This window comes from Syzygium oleosum, unplaced genomic scaffold (genome assembly GCF_021117445.2).
Source record: "Syzygium oleosum isolate NSW1041296 unplaced genomic scaffold, Sole_v2.1 Sole_v2.13, whole genome shotgun sequence".
In the NCBI taxonomy this organism is placed as follows: Eukaryota; Viridiplantae; Streptophyta; class Magnoliopsida; order Myrtales; family Myrtaceae; genus Syzygium; species Syzygium oleosum.
The window spans coordinates 10522169-10542453 of NW_026607497.1; the positions used below are offsets into that span (position 1 = coordinate 10522169).

A 20285-nucleotide genomic window follows, 5' to 3' on the forward strand; every position below is an offset into this window, starting at 1 on the left:
GACAAGCTGGCTTTCAAGGTCACGTGTGTTGACATCTGATTTTTGCCAATTCGATAAATCGGTGCTTAAAATGCAAATGGGCCAAAGTAATGTAAGAAGGAGAGATAATAAGATAAAATTATTAGAATTAGGGGTGTCAAGACCAAACACTATACCCAAACCGAAACACGAACCGACCTGAACTAGCCCGAAATTTTATGGTATTTTAGGTTTGGGTCTTATTATGTTCGGGTACACAATAATAAAATGGGTATTGTGATATGTTTCGGTTTGGTTCGGGTCATAACACGAACCGAACCGAAACACATTACTTTACCAAAATTGACTTGCAACCTTAAGTATTAATTCACAATACACTCTCTCTCTCATGGAACGATTCATCTCCTTCCACATTTAATACTTTTTTCTTTATGGGTCTTTATCACCTGCATGCCTTTGCCATGGAAAATTTCTATTCACTAAATCTGGCAAGGGATTTGGTACACTTGGATTTCACCAGTTTCACTGAATCTAGAAAGTTTTTTTTTATGGGTCTTTATCACCTGCCTTTGCCATGGAAAATTTCTATTCACTAAATCTGGCAAGGGATTTGGTACGATTGGATTTCGCCAGTTTCACTGAATCTAGAAAGTCTCCAACATGGTTAACAATTCCACAGCTAGATTACAAAGCGCGGTTTGGATTTTGACCAATTGTTGATAAAGCTCTTGTGGAAATGTATGTTAAATGCGGAAGTTGCAAGATGCATCTTGTACTAATGTCTCGGTTCACTGGATGCAAATTAATCCTTCTTGTTGAAGTTGCAAGATGCGTCCAAACATCTATAAGGAGACTTGAGTCATGAGAAATTGATGTGATTCTATGACTTCTAATGTTTTGTTTGAAACACGGAACCCGACCCGACCCGGCCTGGCCCGATCGTGTGGCTATATCGTGTTCGGGTTTTGTCTCGGGTTGAAATTTGACACATGTTGATATTTCGGGTCAGTCGGGTATTATGAAAACTAGACCTGACTTGACCCCACTGACATCTCTAATTAGAACCGGGCCGGTTCCGGCCGGCCCGTTTGAACTTGGATCTTTTATTTTTCCTTCCTTTTATTTTAGTTTGGGCCCAGCCCATATCTCTACCATAGTTTTCAAAGCCCATAAACTCATGACTCTGGACTTCTATTTTAGACATTTCAATTTAAAGGCCCATGAAGCAGCTTGAGGACTCAACAAGCCCAGCCTGGCCTTTCACTCATTCCTCTCCTCTCACCCTCGCTTCTTTAGCGTCGTTTGTGAGCGGGACAAAGAGCAGAGAAGACAAAAAGACAGAACAGACAAGGGAGAGAAGGGACAAAAATGGGGAATAACGGCTGGACAAAAGGACGTAATGAGCTGGCGACAGAGAATACAAATTTTGAATTCATCCCTCCAGTGCATTCCCAGGTAGCTCTCTCCGTACGCCGCGCACAGACACCTCCGCCGGCCGTATGGGAACTCCTTCCCTTTCTTCGAGGACAGAGAGCAACTCGAGTCCCGCCTCGTCTCTCGCTCCTCGTTGGCTGCCACGGTCTCCCCCGGCTCAAGCAGGTCCACGCCCATCTCTACCGCCAGGGCCTCGACTAGTGCTGCTACGTCCTCCCGAAGCTCGTCCACGCTTTCACCGAGCTCGGCGTCCCCATGGACTCGTACCAGCGCCTCGTCTTCCGGCAGGTCGAGTGCCCGAACCCGTTTCTCTACACCGCCCTCATTCGTGGGTACTTGGCTCAGGGGCCGTTCGGGGAGTTCATCGGGTTGTATACGAGCATGAGGAAGGAGGGCGTTGACCCCGTGTCTTTCACGTTTACGGCGATTTAGGTAGTGGGCGTAAGGAGTTTGACGAAATGCTGCACAGAGATGTTATTTCCTGGATGACGTTGATAGTGGCATACACGAAGACCGGCGATTTGTTTGATGGGTTACCGGTGAAGGATATGGTGGCTTGGACTGCAATGGTTACCGGGTTTGCACAGAATGTCAAACCGAGGGAGCCATTGCAGTTTTTTCAAGAGAATGAAGGATGTTAGAGTTGAGACGGATGAGATTACATTGTCCAGTGTTATCTCGGCTTGTGCTCAGCTGGGTACGGCTAAACATGCTAAATGGGTTCGGGATGTTGCCGAAAAATCTGGACTTGGGCCGACTGAGAATGTTGTTATGGGATCGGCTATGGACGAACGTGTCCTCTCTGGAAAATCCATTTCCCCTCTCTGGAGAGGTGGCCGCCGTTAGAGGCCGCCACGGTCAGTCCTTTACCTCGCTTTCATACGCATGTGTGTGATTGCTTTGCTGGGATGGCATTTGGTTCTTCATGTCGCCGGAAATAATCCGGTAATGGTTGGAGTGGCGGGCCGTAAGAGGCGACGTGATGCTCGACGTTGGAGTGGCTGGGGCCTTGGCGAGAGCTTGTCTGACGTGGCAACCTCTCGGCGAAGGAACCCGCGGACGAGCTTGAAGGTAAAGGCGTGAAGAAGACGTCTCGACAGCGTGTTATAACGGGGTTTTGCTATTGCGTCTTTAGAAAACACATGCTTTGTTAATTATGATATAAAACCTATGTATATTAAGTTTGTGTCAATTCGTCACTCTCGAATTCGCCATATAATCACGTATAAAAGTGTTAAATTGTGTAGAAAATTGCCAGGTCTTTTATTCCTCATCCTACTAGTTCTCACGGGTATGCAAGGTTATCTTTGGGTACTTAGAAACCGAATGGATTGATGAATTTCATGGTAAAAGCAAATAGCATTACTGAGTGATGAAAAAGAGAAATGCTAACCTCTTGTTAATATGACAGAAATGCTTTTCACTTTATAAGGTAAATTATACACATAGATATCATTAAAGCGAGCTAAAAGAAATCGTAAATATTATACAATTTTATCATAACCTAGCCCCTATTACGAGGTAGACAATCAGAAAGTAAAGATAATCGCATTAAGAGAATAAAGGAAAAAAAAATGAGAAACTTCAATCATAAATGCACCCATGGGAAAGTAAAGAAAATAAAGAGAGAATAAGAAAACGAGGACAAAAAAATCACATAAGTTTGCATGGTAACCAACTTCTATATGTGAGTCCGGCAATTAGCTTCGCTATAGCAATTCCTTAAATCGAAATTCTTAGCGTTAATGATACAAATAGTTTTTGAATTTTGGTCAAACGTACAATGTATTATCTAAAATTTTAATTTGTTTAATGTGGTCTTTGAACTTTGGCCTAATGTGCAATGTCATCTCTGAACTTTTAATTTATTCAATATGATCTTTAACTGTTGATACAAGTTGAATTTAATCCCTTGGACTATATGAAAATGCTCAGTGTTGTACAAGGAATAAATTGAAGATGTACAAAAAAATCAAGGATTCAATTGAACAAATTAAAAGTTCAGGAATGACATTACATGTTGGATTAAAATTTGAGAACTAAATTGAACAAATTAAAAATTCGGAGACTAAAATACATATTGAGCCAAAATTCGTGGACCATTTGTGTTTGATAGCGCATGATAACTATTCCGGTTCTGTCCAGAACTAGTTTTCTGTTCCGAGAAACAGTTTTGGAACAGAAACCCGTTTGATAACGCAATATCATTTTTCTATTTCAGGGACAACTTTTTGTTCCAGAACCGATTTTGAACCAGAAATCAGAACAAAAAAAAAAAGTAGGTTTTCTATTTTTGGACAAAAAATGAGAATTATTTCTGAGAGAACTCTTTCTTCAAAAAACATGTTCATCTGGAAGTCACGATCTTTGAAGTGGGAAAAAAAAATAAAAAATAAAAAATTTCTAAACTTCACAGAATGGTTTAGAATCTGTGGCTACCCACTTTGAGCGAAATTTAAATTTTTTTAGGTGCCGAAAAAAATAAAAAAAATTTAAAATTTCAAAATTTCACAAAATGGCTTAGAATACCTATGGCCACCCACTTTGAGTGAAATTTAATTTTTTTAGATGCCAAAAAAATAAAAAATAAAAAATTTCACAAAATGGCTTAGAATACCTATGGCCACCCACTTTGAGCGAAATTTAATTTTTTTTAGATGCCAAAAAAATAAAAAACAATCAAAAAATATAAAAATTAAAAACTTCACAGAATGTCTTAGAATACCTGTGGCCACCCACTTTGAGCGAAATTTAATCTTTTTTAGGTACCGAAAAAAAATTAAAAAAAGCAAAAAATAAAAAATTTCAAAACTTCACAGAATGGCTTAAAATACCTGTGGCCACCCACTTTGAGCGAAATTTAATTTTTTTTAGATGACAAAAAAATAAAAAATAATCAAAAAATAAAAAATAAAAAATTTCACAAAATGGCTTAATACCTATGGCCACCCACTTTGAGCGAAATTTAATTTTTTTAGATGCCAAAAAAAATAAAATATAATAAAAAAATCTAAAATTTAAAAACTTCACATAATGACTTAGAATACCTACGGCCACCTACTTTGAGCGAAATTTATATTTTTTTAGGTGCCGACAAAATTAAAAAAGCAGAAAATAAAAAATTTCAAAACTTCACAGAATGGCTTAGAATACCTGTGGCCATCCACTTTGAGCGAAATTTAAATTTTTTTATATGCCAAAAAAAATAAAAAATAAAAATTTTAAAAGCTTACAGAATGAGGCAGAATACACTTGTGCACCCATTTTGAGCGAAATTTTATTTTTTTTAGGTTCCGAAAAAAAATAAAAATAAGCAAAAAAGCAAAAATTTCAAAACTTCACAGAATGGCTTAGAATACTTGTGGCCACCCACTTTGAGTGAAATTTTATTTTTTTTAGGTGCCAAAAAAATAAAAAAAAGCAAAAAATAAAAAATTTCAAAACTTCGTAGAATGGCTTAGAATACATGTGGCCATCCACTTTGAGTGAAATTTAATTTTCTTTAGGTGCCGAAAAATAATGAAAAAATAAAAAAAATAAAAAATACCATTTGGGCACCTAAAAAAAATCAAATTTCACTTAAAGTGGGTGGCTAGAGGCATTTTAAGTCATTCTGTGAAGTTTTGAAATTTTTGATTTTTGCTTTTTTTTTCACCTCCAAAAATTAAAATTTCACTCAAAGTGGGTAGCCACAGGTATTCTAAGCCATTCTGTGAAGTTTTGAAATTTTTGAGTTTTTGAATTTTTTTTGGGCACCTAAAAAAATTTAAATTTCACTAAAAGTGGATGGCCACAGGTATTTTAAGTCATTTTATGAAGTTTTGAAATTTTTGATTTTTTGATTTTTTTTGAAAAAAATTCAACAAATTTCCTATTTTCCCGAAATCTGAATTTTTTTTTATTTTTTGGAAATTGTGATGAATTTTTCTAGAATTTTTCAATTTTTTTGGATTTTTTGAATTTTTTTGATAATTTTTTAAAACTAAATACCGAAAATATACGTATCATCTAATTATAAATCAATTTACACATTTCATCTGTAAAATTGAGTTTTCTGCTAATGAGTTTCAATTTCGATGTAAAGTGTTTGATAAATCACTTATTGGCTAAATAAAAAAAAAGAAACTATCTTTAATTAATTATTGTAGTCAATCTAACTAACAAGTTAATATATTTTATTTTCAAAATTTAAAGACGCGATATACTCTTAATGACCCTCGTAATCGATGAACATCTCATTTGATATACCCTTAATGCAACTGCCAAACAAGACATCTAAAAACCTTCCGATTTCCATGGAGAAAGTAAATGTCTCAGCAATTTTGCATGCGTGGCTTGGACATTGCAAGCACATATAGGTGGGTCCCGTCGTCCAAAGTTCCTGCAAAATTGTCCTTTAATTTCAGACGCAATTTGAGAAACAATGTCAAGAAAATGTGAAATACTACTACTACTAATAATAAGATATATACTCATTTGGGATAAAAAATTTTCTATTTATAGTAAAGACCTATTACTTAGACGTTTTCTCTAAGTTTTAAAAATAAATCAGTTTTACAATTCAGTATTTGATGTTGAATATTTTTGAAAATTTCCAAATATTTTGGTGATAAATAAAAGTCAAGATGTCATAAATGGACCAATTGTACGCTGTAGTATTTGATATTTCAACATTTTCAAAACTTTCGAGTATTTTGTGACGACGTTTGACAAAGTTTTATTGTAACAAAGTGCAACAATGAAATTTTTTTAATATTACGGTTATGACAGTATACGAAGAATTTTCAATTTTATGGTGTAAGTGCAAAACTTTCTAAAATGTGAATATCTTTATTTACAATATGTAAATTTCTAACGTTTGACTATGTGATATTAATTTTTTAATTTTGGACCAATATTGACCGTCTAAAATATGCATGGACTTAGGACTTTTTACTAGCAAGGCCAAACAAAAATACGGGTTATTTCAAATTTTCAATACGGAGGAAATTGTGTCCACAGTTACACCGTGTTAAATCTCGGTTAATTTTGTAGAGAACCCATGACATTCGAAAATCGACATTTCAGGTCCCTAAGTTTGTTGTACTTATACCATGCACATAATGTAATAAGTCCAAATTTTATTTGGCAACACCAGAAGTAAAAACAAATTACAATCCTGCAACCATGTCTACAAATAAATCGTCACCGCCACGTATTTGCAACATAATTGCTACAAACAGACCCCCATTTTTTTTTATTAAAAAAAAAGTAGTTTTGAATTTTCGCACAGATTAAAGGATAATAAGAGAGGATGTAATTGGTTTTACGACTTTTTTGCAGTAATTTAGGGCTGATAAGAGGAAACGGGACCGTTGCGGTTAAAAAAGGCACCGTTATTCTTAACGGTGCCGTAACTGCCGTGGGGATTTATCCCCTTGTCCAATCAACGTCTCTCGCTTTCTTCACAGTTCACACTCCCGAAGCCCTAAGCTAGTGAGAATCCTCCTCCCCATGGCGTCTCCTCCGCCGCGTCCCGCTCCAGCGAAGGCGCCCGCCGGCCGCTCCGGTCCCGAGCCTCCGCCGCGTCCCGCCCCAGCGACGGCGGCCGCCGCCAGCCAAGCCGGTCCTCAGCCTCCGCCGAGGGGACCTCGGCCGTTTTACAAGAAGGACAAATTCCTTTACCTTTGCCTGATTGTTTTCTTGGAGGTCTGTGTCGTACTGGTTTTGGGTTCCATCTCCTTGTTTTGCGTTGTCCCGCCCAGTTATCCGACGGTGAAGGTGGCCGGCCTGATCGTGTCCAACCTCACAGTCGCCGCACCCACCGGCGCCACTTGGAATGCCGACCTCTTGGTGGAGAGATCATGGATCTTCGGGAGGCTCTTCTTCACCGAAGTGGAATGCTTCCTCTACTATCACTGGGACGCGGCGCAACGGTTGGCGGTGGCACCGGCGAAGCCCTTCATGCTGCGGAGAACCGACAGGACCGTGGTCAAGACGAGGATGACGATGGGGAGGCCCGAGGAGGCGGCGGTGGCCGAGGACATGGACCGAGAGCGGAGGTCGGTCGGGACGGTGGTCGTTGGGCTGGGGCTGAGGATGCGGGGCGCGTACGCGTATGCCTCGTGGGCGAAGAAGAAGGACATTGGCCACATCGAAGTGCGTTGCGACGACCTCAGGATCGCCTTTGCGAACTCCACGACTGAGGGAAGCTTGGTCACGGGCGCTGATATAGCAACCGAAGATCACCCTGCGGTCGACAATCTTCCCTCGTGTTCCTAACTTCCTACTGACTGAAGCCATAATGGTCTTTTTTTCTTCTTTAGTTTGCTAGGTTCTTGGCCATAATGGTCTTTTTTCTTCTTTAGTGATCTATGATTTAGTGATCATTTCTACTTAGTCTATTGTCAAATGAATGTAGCGTCGGAGCTTATGTGGAATTGTTGTGCACATGGTTGATGAACAGTTAGAATTATAATGCAATGCACAGTGTATTTGTGAAGCAGCAGATATAGGAAAGTTAAAAAATCAAGATGAAATTGCTTGACGTTCTACTTATTCTCTAAGTGTGTGTGGCCGACGCTTTGTTAAATGCGTAACTCAGATTAACAAAGATTGCGATTCAACAATTGTGAGCGAACAATTTCGAACACATCCACAAATTGGAGCACCTCGAAAACTCATAGCCAACCAGTACTATGTACTATACTGTCAAGAAGAAACTCTCGCTCCTCACACAAGCTAACAATCACTGGTTCACTAGATTTAGACGGCTCTTTTTCCAGGCCACCGTCCACAAAATTCAGATCCAACAACATGCTGTTAGACAAGTTTGCAGACAAGTTTTGCCAATGGCATGCACAAAGCAAGCAGTAGGTCTCTCTGTGTCACTTGGCAGGTTTAGAATGTAAGTAAGTCATGATTAATCCCATTTACCAAAAGTTTAGAAACCAAACTTTGTACCCTTCTCACCATCTGGACTTCATACTCATCTTATGTAGTTGAATAAGAAGTCTTCATCACCTGAAAGCTTATATGAGGCAGGTCAACTAAGGTTGATTTAATAGTTTTTGGGGTAGTCATGTATATTTTAGCAATTTTTGTGCATGTACATTACCAAGACATACAAACATCAAAGCGTACAAAATGTCAAAGAACGAGTCTTACATATTTGGAGCAACATCAGCCATCAGATGAGCAGTACCAAAATGACAAAATGAAGCCAACATAGTATCCACTAACAACATTAATGGAATGAAGAAATCAGATTTCACGGGTAATATACACATTTAATGTTACTCCAAAAGACTACAAAAAATGCGAAGAACATCTTCCAGTAAAGCTCCTCAAGTTGAAACAACAGTAGCTAAAAGAAAAGATCCAAGCACTGGCCCCAAGAATACGTCCAAAACAACCTGAAACATCACTATCGCTGATGAGTTCGCTGGTAAGTTTTGGACTTCAGCTTCCGCCTTTTGGAAAAAAGGAAAACACATGAACAAGAAGCCTATGGTTTTGTCCTCCCTCATTCGTATTCGGTCCTACAAAAGTTACAGTTTAGCTCCTCACTAGAAACCCCAGATCTAGCATTCAACAGGCCTGCGATCAGATTCCCAAATCTATTCTCATCCTCCACGATTTGGAACTAGAGAAATAATAAACTCCCTTAAATGCCTAGAAGCCAATGTGCGAGCATCATGTATCGGGATGCACCAGAAGGCAATAAGGCATAACCTCCGTATCCAACCTGTTTCTGTAACCATCTTCCTTTGCCTTTATCTTTCATATAAGTAGGGTTTGGGATTTACCATCCGATATGCAGCCACATTTCACCCAGAATAGGCCATAAATAGAGCTTTTCTGCAAATCAGACAAAATCTTATCTAATTGTTTACCGAATTAATGCGAAAGAACTCGCAAGGCAAAACAATTATGACAACAATGATAACAAAGCCTCGTAATGTTTTTCCCTGAGATAATGCATGTAGTTACTGATGATTTAATGAATTTAATTCGCACATGCATTTAAAAACCAGCTAAAACGCGAGTGAGATTGCGGAGGTGGTAGCTCGTACCTCCCTGCATTTTGAAGCAAAAGGCCTCAGCGAAAATATCTGTTCAAGGATCTTACTTCAAATGCAAAATTAAAAATGTCACCATTCTGTTTTTAGAAAGAATACCTAGTCTACATCTGAATAATAATCATCAATCCATTTTTTGCTGCTAATCAATCTGAAGTTCTCACAGGTCATGACTACCAATTGAACCTATTGCTCGTCTCTTACAGTCAGACTGGAGCGCGATTGAGCACGGCGCAGGTGTCTTGTAAAACATCACCTCCTTTCCTCGTGTCCCTCATCAATCTAGTTTTCATCAGCAAACCTTTGCCTACCGGCTACCACCTGCCAGAGATGATGCAGATTTCATTTTCACAATGAGAGCGAGAATAATCGTGTGAAACCAATTACCGAGCTGCGATAGTCAAGCCAAGGGGTAATACTAATTTACCCATTCTTTAAGTAATTCCTTCAAATAGTAAACTACAAAGTTAGATTCCAATGTTCTTGAAAGTAGGGGGTTGACCATGTCATCTGTAGTAGGGAGTTTATATTTGCCTCAAAATTTCTTAACAATAGTGAATGTAATGTGGCATCCTCCCGGGTCCCATCTCAGCCAACGATAATTTTGAAAAGCTGAATGATAGATGGCTGTGGTGTCTGACCCAAGGGAGGCAATCATCTCATGTCATTGTGTACACGTCTGTAATTCGTGCCATTTTCAGGTTATTGCTTGCTAGATTAACATATAAACTAAAAATATGATCAACACTTGCTTTTTCTCTTTTAACTGTGGTAGTGTCCAGTATATCATGCTCATCTCTTGCCAAAATTCATATTTCCGCCAGTAACTTTTCTAGTTTTTGCATTGTAGGGTGTTGTGTTGCCAAGAATGTCGAACATTGCAAGCATCATTCTATTTACTGGGCATGGTCTTTCTTGCAAAACAATCATTCTTTTGTAATATCATTCACTGAACTAAGCAATTAAAACAAACATAAACTTGTTTGCCTTAGAAAACATGAGTGCACCTGGTTGAGGATTTGGATGATTTCTGGTATATCAATCACCATGGTCACGAAAGCGGATAACTCTGTTCACAAAAGCCTTCTCACGGGGATAACTGATGGAGCAGAAAATCATACGAGCTTAGCATAAATACATCAACACACTCAAACAGTAAAAGACCATGGTAAATAGTCGATGAAAGGAAATAAGAGAAGAGGGCGTCACTTACATGACAAAGGCTGATGTGCAGAAGCAAGTCAACCCAACAAAAAAATGAACTAAAAATGAGGGCCAAAAGTTTTCCTTGTCCAAGAAAATTTTCTCCGAGGTAAGTGTAGCTAAACCAGAAAGCAGCAAAACTGTTGACCCTGAAGGGAAGCACTCGTGAAATGAAAAGGATGAAGAATCCTGTGCAAACCACCAAATCACACATTAAAATTAGGATAGGACTTGCCAAGAAAGACAAGCAAAAGATCCAAATTCAATGTCATACCTGGAAATACTTTTTTATGAACGTTGCAGAGCAGATTATCCTCAAAAGCATGTCTTAACCCAATCAAGGAAGTCAAAAATCGAGAACCTCATCAACATAATCTCCAAGAATCTCAACTCCTGATCTTAAGAGATAACGATGTTACCAAGTACCAGCACTCCTTAATAAACGACAACAAAATTGGATTAGAACATAGGGGAAGGAAGGGCTGAAAACGAAGATAGGGTTTCCTATAAATTTGAAGAAAAAGGAAGCATAGGCTGATGCTTTGACTTCAAAGTTGTCACAGTTCATCTACAATTCGCTTCTTTATCCAAGCAATCTGGCTTAACTATGGAAGGGTAACAAGAAAATACACCAGTTGAGAGGGGGAAAAAGGATACTCAAAGAATTTGCCATAAGTAAGCCAACTGCACCCGTTGATTTTATTAACATGATATTTAGCACCACATATATGGATGAGAACACGAGCAACATATCATTTGAGCGTTTGAGCTGGTTTTCATCCGCAACTGCATGCAGAAATGCCTCCGAAGTTCCTGATGCATAATCAGAAGAGATGTGATGTAAGCATCTCCATGATGGCTGAGTCAGACAGTTTGCTTTTCGACGAACTTCAGTTTGCCACAGGACCAAATGAAATATTTCAATCGCTAGTTGAAAATCACACTGCACCATATGACATGATCTTATATAATCAACAAATATATAGTTGGATATCTCCTTTCTGCTCCGATATAAGCTGACAAAATATTTCAGGATTATGAAGCATCCTAATCTATACGGCGATTCGCGGGGAACCAAATATAGAGTGATTAAGTAGTAGAAACGTCAATTAATTGGTACTCTAATTTTGTGGTAACATGACCGATTCAACTAAGCTAGTAGTAAAATACCTAAAGGGAGAGGAGAGAGGAGTATGAGCACAAAGGAATTATCCTAAATGCCATCTCATATTATTTTCACTTGCTCTTCACAATGATTATATATGCAATAGCAGCTAATCTTAGATCCATATTTAAAGAATAAACATCACTAACCATTCATAGCCACGAAAAAGATGTAGATGCAGTAGTAGCGGAGGACTGTTGGTGCTTCTCCATCACTCCATTTTTGACCATATAACAACCTTATCAGGGAGTAAGAGTAACTTGGGCCAAAAGCAATAAATATAAGACCTACAAGGCATGTAATCACAGATAACATGAGAGAAAGAGAGAGAGAGCATATTCAAACAGGATATCGCCACAGGCTTTAACGGATGAAACTGGTTATAGTATTCCATTTATGCTCTGTCTAGTGAGGAACATGATAAGCATATTATAAAACCTGAATCCTCATTACTATCTTGTTCAGACACTCTTAAAGTCGAAAAATGTATGATAGTACAGCAAATCACGTTGTTTGAGTTTCAAGTCAATGACCTTTTGTTGGTAACAGAAAAAATAGGAAGGCACACGACAACTAGGTTGTAACATATACTGGAATTCAAGTAAAAGATATGCCAAAAGAGTCTACCTAACTCATCAAGGAGCATAAAGTGACTAATAGAAAAGTGTCATTGCTTTAATTAAGGTCTAATGTTTAATAAACGAAAATTGCAGATAACAACAAAGCTAAGAGGTGTATAACTTTAGTTAGACACTGTTGTGCATCTATTTGATCGGCCAAAATATAGGTCAAGTAAAAGATTCAACCACTTAGAATAAGGCCAGAGGCATTATGCAAGTCCCATTTCAGTGTCTGCTTCATTGCGCATAGATTAGATAATAAAGCAATAAGAAATTCTTGATCATGTCTATAAATATACAGATAAATGGAACGAAGTAACTTTTAAACAGCTTCACTCTTTAATAAGCACGATCTGGAGATGAAGGTACACGCTAATTACAAAAGGAAATAGAAATCATAGCTGCAAAGACATTGATAAGCAATTATCATTCAGAATGCTAAGTGATTGTATGTTTCTGGGGTTCCTCAGCCATGCACATAAAACGGCATTACATAGCAGCCTATATTGAGAGTTGTATGTTAAATGTGGAAACAGAGGGTTGAGAATAAGAAATTCCCAAATAAAACAAATTAAACTAAGTGAAACATACCTATCAACATGACAAGTTTAAGGGCCTCTGTAAGACTTCTTCCTATCTTCCGACTTCTATCTGAACTTTGTCCTGTAAGGACATAAAAATATAAAATATAAATAAGTTGTTGAAAATAATGTAGATGATGCATATACACACAACAATTAAGAAATAGCGTATGACTGGAGTGCAAGTTGTGCCTATTACTCCAAGAATAAATAGATTGGAAAACTTTTGGACCATGTCAGCAATCATTCCTCATAATACAGAAAAGATAAAAAAAGACGTAGTTCTACCACCAAACTATGCATGACTTGCTTGGGAGAGCGTTCCATAAAGCCTAAAGTAATCCAAACACGCATGCATGCACGTGCAGACAGAAATGTACTATTCATGCCTTCCAGGAAGTTGCCTTTAGACAAAACTTAAAATATGTCTCTACGAGTTTGCCAAAAACATGCAAGGTCACATATGTCAAATCACCACTTCCATGGATTTCCAATAAGAAGTTCCTATTAACTTGTATCCACCCAATTGTTGCTATATTTTGAAGGAAAAACTTCCCTCCATGGTTGGTCATGCCAGATCTCAATACACATACCAGATATTACAGTGGAAATGCGGGAAAAGATCGATGTCGCAATTAAAGGGAAAGCCTTGGTCAGGGTTGTTAGGTGGTTGGTCATGTTGGATTGTAACAGAAGCAAAAGATCTCCCCGTAATAGCAACATCAATATTCTTTACTCTCCTCAATATGAAGTGTTAATCAACACAAGGTGAAATCGCAACAGATGCAACGAGTGTCGATTGACAGGACAGATAGCCAGATAGATCTGTAGTCATGCCCTTTTTGTGCATGGCATGACAAATTATATTCACCCAGAGGCAGTGTTTCTTCATATTCTCACCAAAATTTGAAACCCCATGGAATTTAAAAGACCTTTTCAGTCACAGATTCTATAGAAACGAATTGCTATTCAGCTAGTCAGCTCGAGCAAAACCAAAAGGTGTCATGACTATACAGAGAAACATGGAACCAACATAAGATAGATATCTTTACATCTAAAGAAAAAGGACAAATAAAAAAAGAGAAATAAACCTGATGCGGACCTTGCAAATGCTGTATACGAACTTTCTTCAAAGGGAAGGAACACCAGCCTCACCACGAGGCTCCCTGACGGTCATTCAAATCAACAACTTAAGTATTCTCAAACATAAAGCACAGGAAAAAGCAAGTTAAAAGCCCGATTCATGCGATTAGAGTATGACCATATCCATAACATTCTAGTGCATAGAAAGGTTACTAACTATACACAAGAACAACGTACCAAAAGCCTTACCTAGTTTGTCTACTAGGCCATATACAGCTTGATTATATGGTGTATCAAACCATACAAGAACCATCTTTTCTCCTTCTTGAAGGATCAACTTTCGAAAGGACTGAAAAGTGAATATCATGGACATATTGGCAAGCTGACCATCAAAGTGTGCCATACCGCTCACTCTGCATAAGCATAAGTTCCAGCTAAATTATCCTCACAGCATAAGAAGACAGAAGAGGAGCAAAGCAGAATATATGAAGGCAAACCAAATTGTATCTGATATGAGAGTAACATGGACAGAAATGGATTTATACCTGAAAGGAAAAAGATCAGAACTCTTGAATGAACTCGAGAAAAGGTAAAAACCCCACTAACCAAAGAAGAAGCAAGCTCCATATGCAACTTGTGACAACGCAAATACAATTCCCTTTTCCTGCAGAATCATTTAAAACAGCTCCTTTGAGTAAAGGACAAGCAACAATTATTGTGATATACTGCGAATCCACTGTTATGTCCATATTCTGAAATCCACATTACCATTTGCTAAATCCAAGGGAGAAAGGCACAACTTAAATTTGGACCAACCAACCTATCTGATTTTTCTATTGCAGAGTTGATCAAACCAGAATGTAATACGTAAATAACTGCTCATTAAACTCATCAATCAAATGGAGTATTTCAACAGCAAAGCATCTTGAAAATTAAACGTTTGGACCAACTATCCACATTGAAGATGTAGGATAGGCAGAAGACACAAGAATTCACAAACTGAAGTATACTAAATAGCATAACAAGCAGAACCAACCAGCCCAACAGCAAGGTAGATATCTTCTATTTCTTCTATAAGAGTTTTCATAACTAGTAGCCAGAAACTTTACCATGTTAATTTGCTTAACAATGAGTATATACATTGTTAAGCAACGTAAAAATGTAGCTGCTGTCTCCACCAATAACCGTAATTTGAGCAGAAGCAGGTTCTGGGAGAGGATATAAAAAGGCTCAGCCAAAAGTTCCAACATACATGCAAAACCTGCATAGCCAAAATATTGTCATGGCAAGAATTGTTTAATGCATTAGATTACCAGAAAAGTACATAAGACGAAAAGAAAACAAGAGATTAGAACAAATACTTCTGAAAAAGCATCTCGCTGATGTGATCTGATTGGAAGAAATCATGTGGAAGCAAAAGTCTTGAAGCCTTTGACTAAGACAGAGGGATCGTAATACAAGATACTTTCCACAGAATGGCTAGGGTTCATAGGCGATGCAATTTTGAATAGAATGGAAACTGATAGGAATACTTTTGAAGACATTAATCTGCTAAAGGAGGAGATTGGGAACTACTATAGACTTGCGACGCTTGTCCTCGTCCCGAGGACTTGTCTTTTGAGAGCGCATTAGTGAAGACATGGCATCGACTCTTGAACTAGCTTTTGAAGAAGAAGAGATCAAGAATGCTATTATGAGTAGTAATAGGGATAAAGCACTGGGTTCAGATGGGTTTACTTTGGCTTTCTTAAAGGAGAATTAAGAAGTAGTGAAAGATGGTTTGTCATTAGTTTCAATCAAATGGTATTTTGTCAAAGCATTAAGCTACTTTTATCCACTTATTCCCTAATAAAGGTAGAAAACAACTGACCTGGTTAACTACTTAAGCAAGTGTTATCGAATCTAAGGCCATAATATTCTAACTCAGCAAGCCAAAAGAGCAGATCAACCAAAAGATGCGTTAAGGAAATATTATAACAGGTTCTGCACATGCCTTTCCCAGGGAGAGCATGTTATGCAGAGGGCCATAGAGCTATTCAGAAGTGCCACTTAGAACCAAACACAATGAGTTCAATTTCCAAACCACTTACAAACAATCTGCAAACTTACTACTTAAAGTCTGATAAGGATAGAACGTTACCATTTATAAGAATAGCTTGTGCATATGGGTCAGAATGACTTAGTTCCTGCCACCAGAAGATAAAAGAACACGCCGCAGCAGTAATGGCTAGTCCAAGTGGTATAGTCATCCAAGCAACTTTCAATAGCTTTATAACATTTTCTCCTGCTGAAGCTCCATTGCTAAAGCATCACAAGACATTATGGTAAGTATATATCCATAACTTCAAAAAAACTATGAGTCGGAAACAGAACCACAAAGCACAAACTCCTAAAAGTAATGCAGATGAACATCAAGGTCTACATTTTTTGACTTGTTACCTACATAAATTCCAGATATTAGTTCATGTGTACTACTGCCACACACCAACAGCTGACTTCTTTTTCTTTGGATATATAGAGGATTAGATACAGGTAACAATGGACCCAGAGAAAGCTATAAAGGTTTTGATTGAGCACAAACTTATGAAAACACAGGTAGCAAAGACAAACTAAACAGCAGCCTCCACAAGTCCGACGAGAGATGGAACTATATAAAACTAGCTCCAGTCACTAGGCCAGCAAACCAGAGAAAACTTGATTGACAATTGAAAATGGACATTAAATATGTGAATCTGACATGGGAATTTTTCGAAGGATATAACAATAGATAGCACTAGGTGGCATTCATTATTTTTCAATAGATCCAAAACACCAAACCAGAAGCAGTTTGCTTATTTACTGATGCTGTCTCCCCTACAATATACAAACATTGACATTTTTTTTTTTTTTTGGTAAAGGTAAGTGTATACAAACATAGACATAACTTAGCAAGTAATCAATAAACTTGAACACAGATCCAATAGTGCCAACTCCTTCAAGCGCCAGTTAGTATATATGCTTCGACCAAACAAAAATTAGTATATACACAACGTCAGAATGATAGAAAGTCTAACAGCACAACTGTCACCAATATGCATACATGAAAGAGCAAGGAGAAGCACCATTGAATGTCAGCTCGCATGCATGCTCGACAAAATCCCTCCCGACTGAGGAACAACACACAGGTGACGAACAGATGAAATTTTACCGCGTAGAGCTTCATTAATAACGACACAGAAATTTCAGTCTAATCTACAGAGACACAGAGCAGAAGATCATAACATGGCATAACATAACATATTGAAAGATCTCATCTATGTAATATCGGAATACATCACAGATAGTACAGGATGCGAGATTAGAGAGACCCAGCATCAGGGGATAAGGATTAACTGCTAAAATTCCAACTTCATACATCATAACAGGGTCTCTCGCTTATATGCAAACTCAGACATTCTAGAAGAATGAAGAATAGTTAGCCTGCAAGAAACTCCCGCAAACACTAATTTCCCATTCCTTGATGCCGGAAGGCAAACTAAAAGTGTGCATATACTAAACGACTGCAAGTCCAAATTTTTACCGGCTAATAAACAACACCTGATAATGCAGCATCAGTGAACATTTCAACAATTAACAAAGGAAAAAAAAAAAAAAGGCCAGGACCAATCGAGTACCGCGTAATCGTCTGCAGTGAGATGCCGCACTATCCACGTATTGAACAGAAAAGGGATTCCCCTGGCCAAAAACTGCGTAGCTGATTTCCACCATTGGGAAAACCAAGAGAAAGAAACCAACTTGCTCAGCAAAAGAAAAACGCACAAAACTTCCAAAATCCGATCAAACAACGCATCAAAAGCTACCAAATTGAGAAGAGATTCGAAGAGAAAAAAGAACAACGGATGTGGCACTGACCTAGTAAGTACTTGAAAGTATGAGAGAGACTACTCCGATCATCAGCCATCTCAAAAACCTGAATTGAAGCGGACTCAGGAGGATTAGCGTCGCATCAGTCGCATCACCGTTTGTTTGTAATCTTCAAAATTTCCATTTTCAATTCCATAATTGTCATCGAACAGCTGTTCGACAAGAACTTCCAAGCAGACGCACGGCGTCGCGAGTCGAGCAGCAACTTCCTGAAGGATCGGACAGGACGAGCGGATCTTTCCGCCCCGGATCTACGCGCTTCGCGCTCGGAGCAACAGCCTCGGCACGTCGCCGTCTACTGCCGAGCACGTCGACCAACAACAAGACTCGCTTAATCTCCCCCCTCCGGAGCTTCGCAGTCGACTAGAGGCGCTTCGAATAGCGGCTGAGAACCGCGGCCTCCCGGAGGCCGGGGGGAGCTCGTCGGCGTTCGCGGCGGAGTCTGCGTCGTCGCTCGTCGGAGGCGGGGCGCCACTGACTTCTGTTTTGTTTGCGCGACAGCAGGAGCTGATCGTTTTCGGGATCGATGAAAATGCATAAGGCTTACTGTTTCTTTATAAGGGGAAAATAACACTAATAAGGCCCCCAACTTTTAATTTATTAAATATCATCACTAAATTATATATAATCTTTTTATTTTCTCAAATTATAAATCGGACGTTATTTTGACGAGGCAGATATTTATTTACTGAGTTGAATTTTTAAAAATAATGAATTGATATATCCATCATTTTATCCATCTTTTAGATAAAGATTATATTGAATATTTACCGTTATTTGATGATATAGATTATTATATTCAAATTTGAAATGAATATCTTACAAAGAAAATTCACGTGTAACTTTTTTTTTTTGGTCCACCGTCCAAACAGATTTCGTTAAGTTGAATTAATAAAAGGACAATATTATACATTTTCATATAATCTAAAGACTAAATTGAATACTTATCGATAATTTAGAGACCATATTAAATAATTTGGGTCGGTTCCATTTTATACTTGAAACTTGAATCAAACCACTGAAAAATTAGGGTTTTCTCTAAAGCTGAATGAAATTGAAGTTTGCCTAAAATTGATTTTGGAATTTTCTTGACCAATGAATCATGAAAAAAAAATGTCATATTAGGAAATTATCGTTCTTTACTATTGATAATTGGTTATTAATGATTCTAGCCAACTTTCTGATTGAAAAGAAGTGGTTAGAGTCAAAAGCAGAATGTTTTTACTTAATTGTCTAAGATCAAATTGAATAGAATCATGATGTGTCGAACTTTGACACCCCTAACTAGATTTAAGGAGGATGTAGTTTAGTGATCTCAACAAGGCAGTGTCATAGTTAACCTTAAACTCTGAGGTATGCCCGAAAATGAAATGAAGAGAATGACACATAAAAAGAAGCCTCCGGTACCATTCACCAACCATGGAGTCGCATTAGATTGGAACACGAACACGATACATCAAAACCATACGTAGCAATTTCAACTTTCCTTTAGGAGGATAGAACGTCAGCCACTCCCTAAGGATGCGTCGTGCTCGTGCAGCCCCCTGGAGCATCACAGATGGAGATCAACGAAGGATTGTGTAAAAGAAATAGTTGCCTTTACTCTATTCCTAAGATCGGCCGCCATGCGATCAAAGCTAGGATCTCTGAACAGCAAGAACATTTCTAGCATCTGGCGGAGCAACAGCCATGACGGTGGCAGGGGCTTTGCATATCAGTCATGGGAAACTAGGGTTTTATATTATCCTCATTTTTAGAAATTCTCTTTTCGACCAAAAAAAACCCACCCTAATAGCACATGTAAACATTGCGAAATTCCGCGTATTTTAGACTCAACATTAAGACAATTTCCATGAATTTTTTCATCTATATAAGATCGGAATGCGAGTTCGAATATGAATTACCCGTCGAATTGCGTTATGAATCTACCCATTTTCAAACAACAAAGAATCGGAGTTCTGAGTTCATATCATATATAATAGTAAAATATAAGAACTTGATAACGGTCAGAAAGTTTCTTAATATAGGAAAATTGTATGTGCTATTAACAAAATTATTGTGGTGTCAAGTGAAAATGATAAAAATCTTCCAAGGAAGTACTTCAGGGGACTAGTTGCGGAAAAAGGTAGGAATTCTCACTAATTGGTAATTTACAACATTGCAACATTGAAACTCTTCGAAGCTAATATTTTTGTCTCTTGTTAAACAAAATTCGCATCATTTCGTGAGATAACATACAAATTGTGGAAGGGGCTTT

The 20285-nt window shown here is 38.2% G+C and overlaps 1 protein-coding gene and 2 pseudogenes across 1 annotated transcript; 2 read left to right on the plus strand and 1 right to left on the minus strand.

Moving 5' to 3' along the window:
* The first annotated feature begins 1347 nt into the window (after positions 1 to 1347).
* Positions 1348 to 2286, plus strand: LOC130139799 (pentatricopeptide repeat-containing protein At5g44230-like; annotated as a pseudogene).
* Positions 2287 to 6906: 4620 nt separating this feature from the next.
* LOC130139800 (uncharacterized) lies at positions 6907 to 7674 on the plus strand. Its single transcript, XM_056317503.1, has one exon. The coding sequence runs from the start codon at positions 6907 to 6909 to the stop codon at positions 7672 to 7674; it is 768 nt and encodes a 255-aa protein (XP_056173478.1).
* A 1024-nt stretch (positions 7675 to 8698) lies between these two features.
* On the minus strand, positions 8699 to 18569 carry LOC115667717 (uncharacterized; annotated as a pseudogene).
* Between the last annotated feature and the right edge of the window lie 1716 nt (positions 18570 to 20285).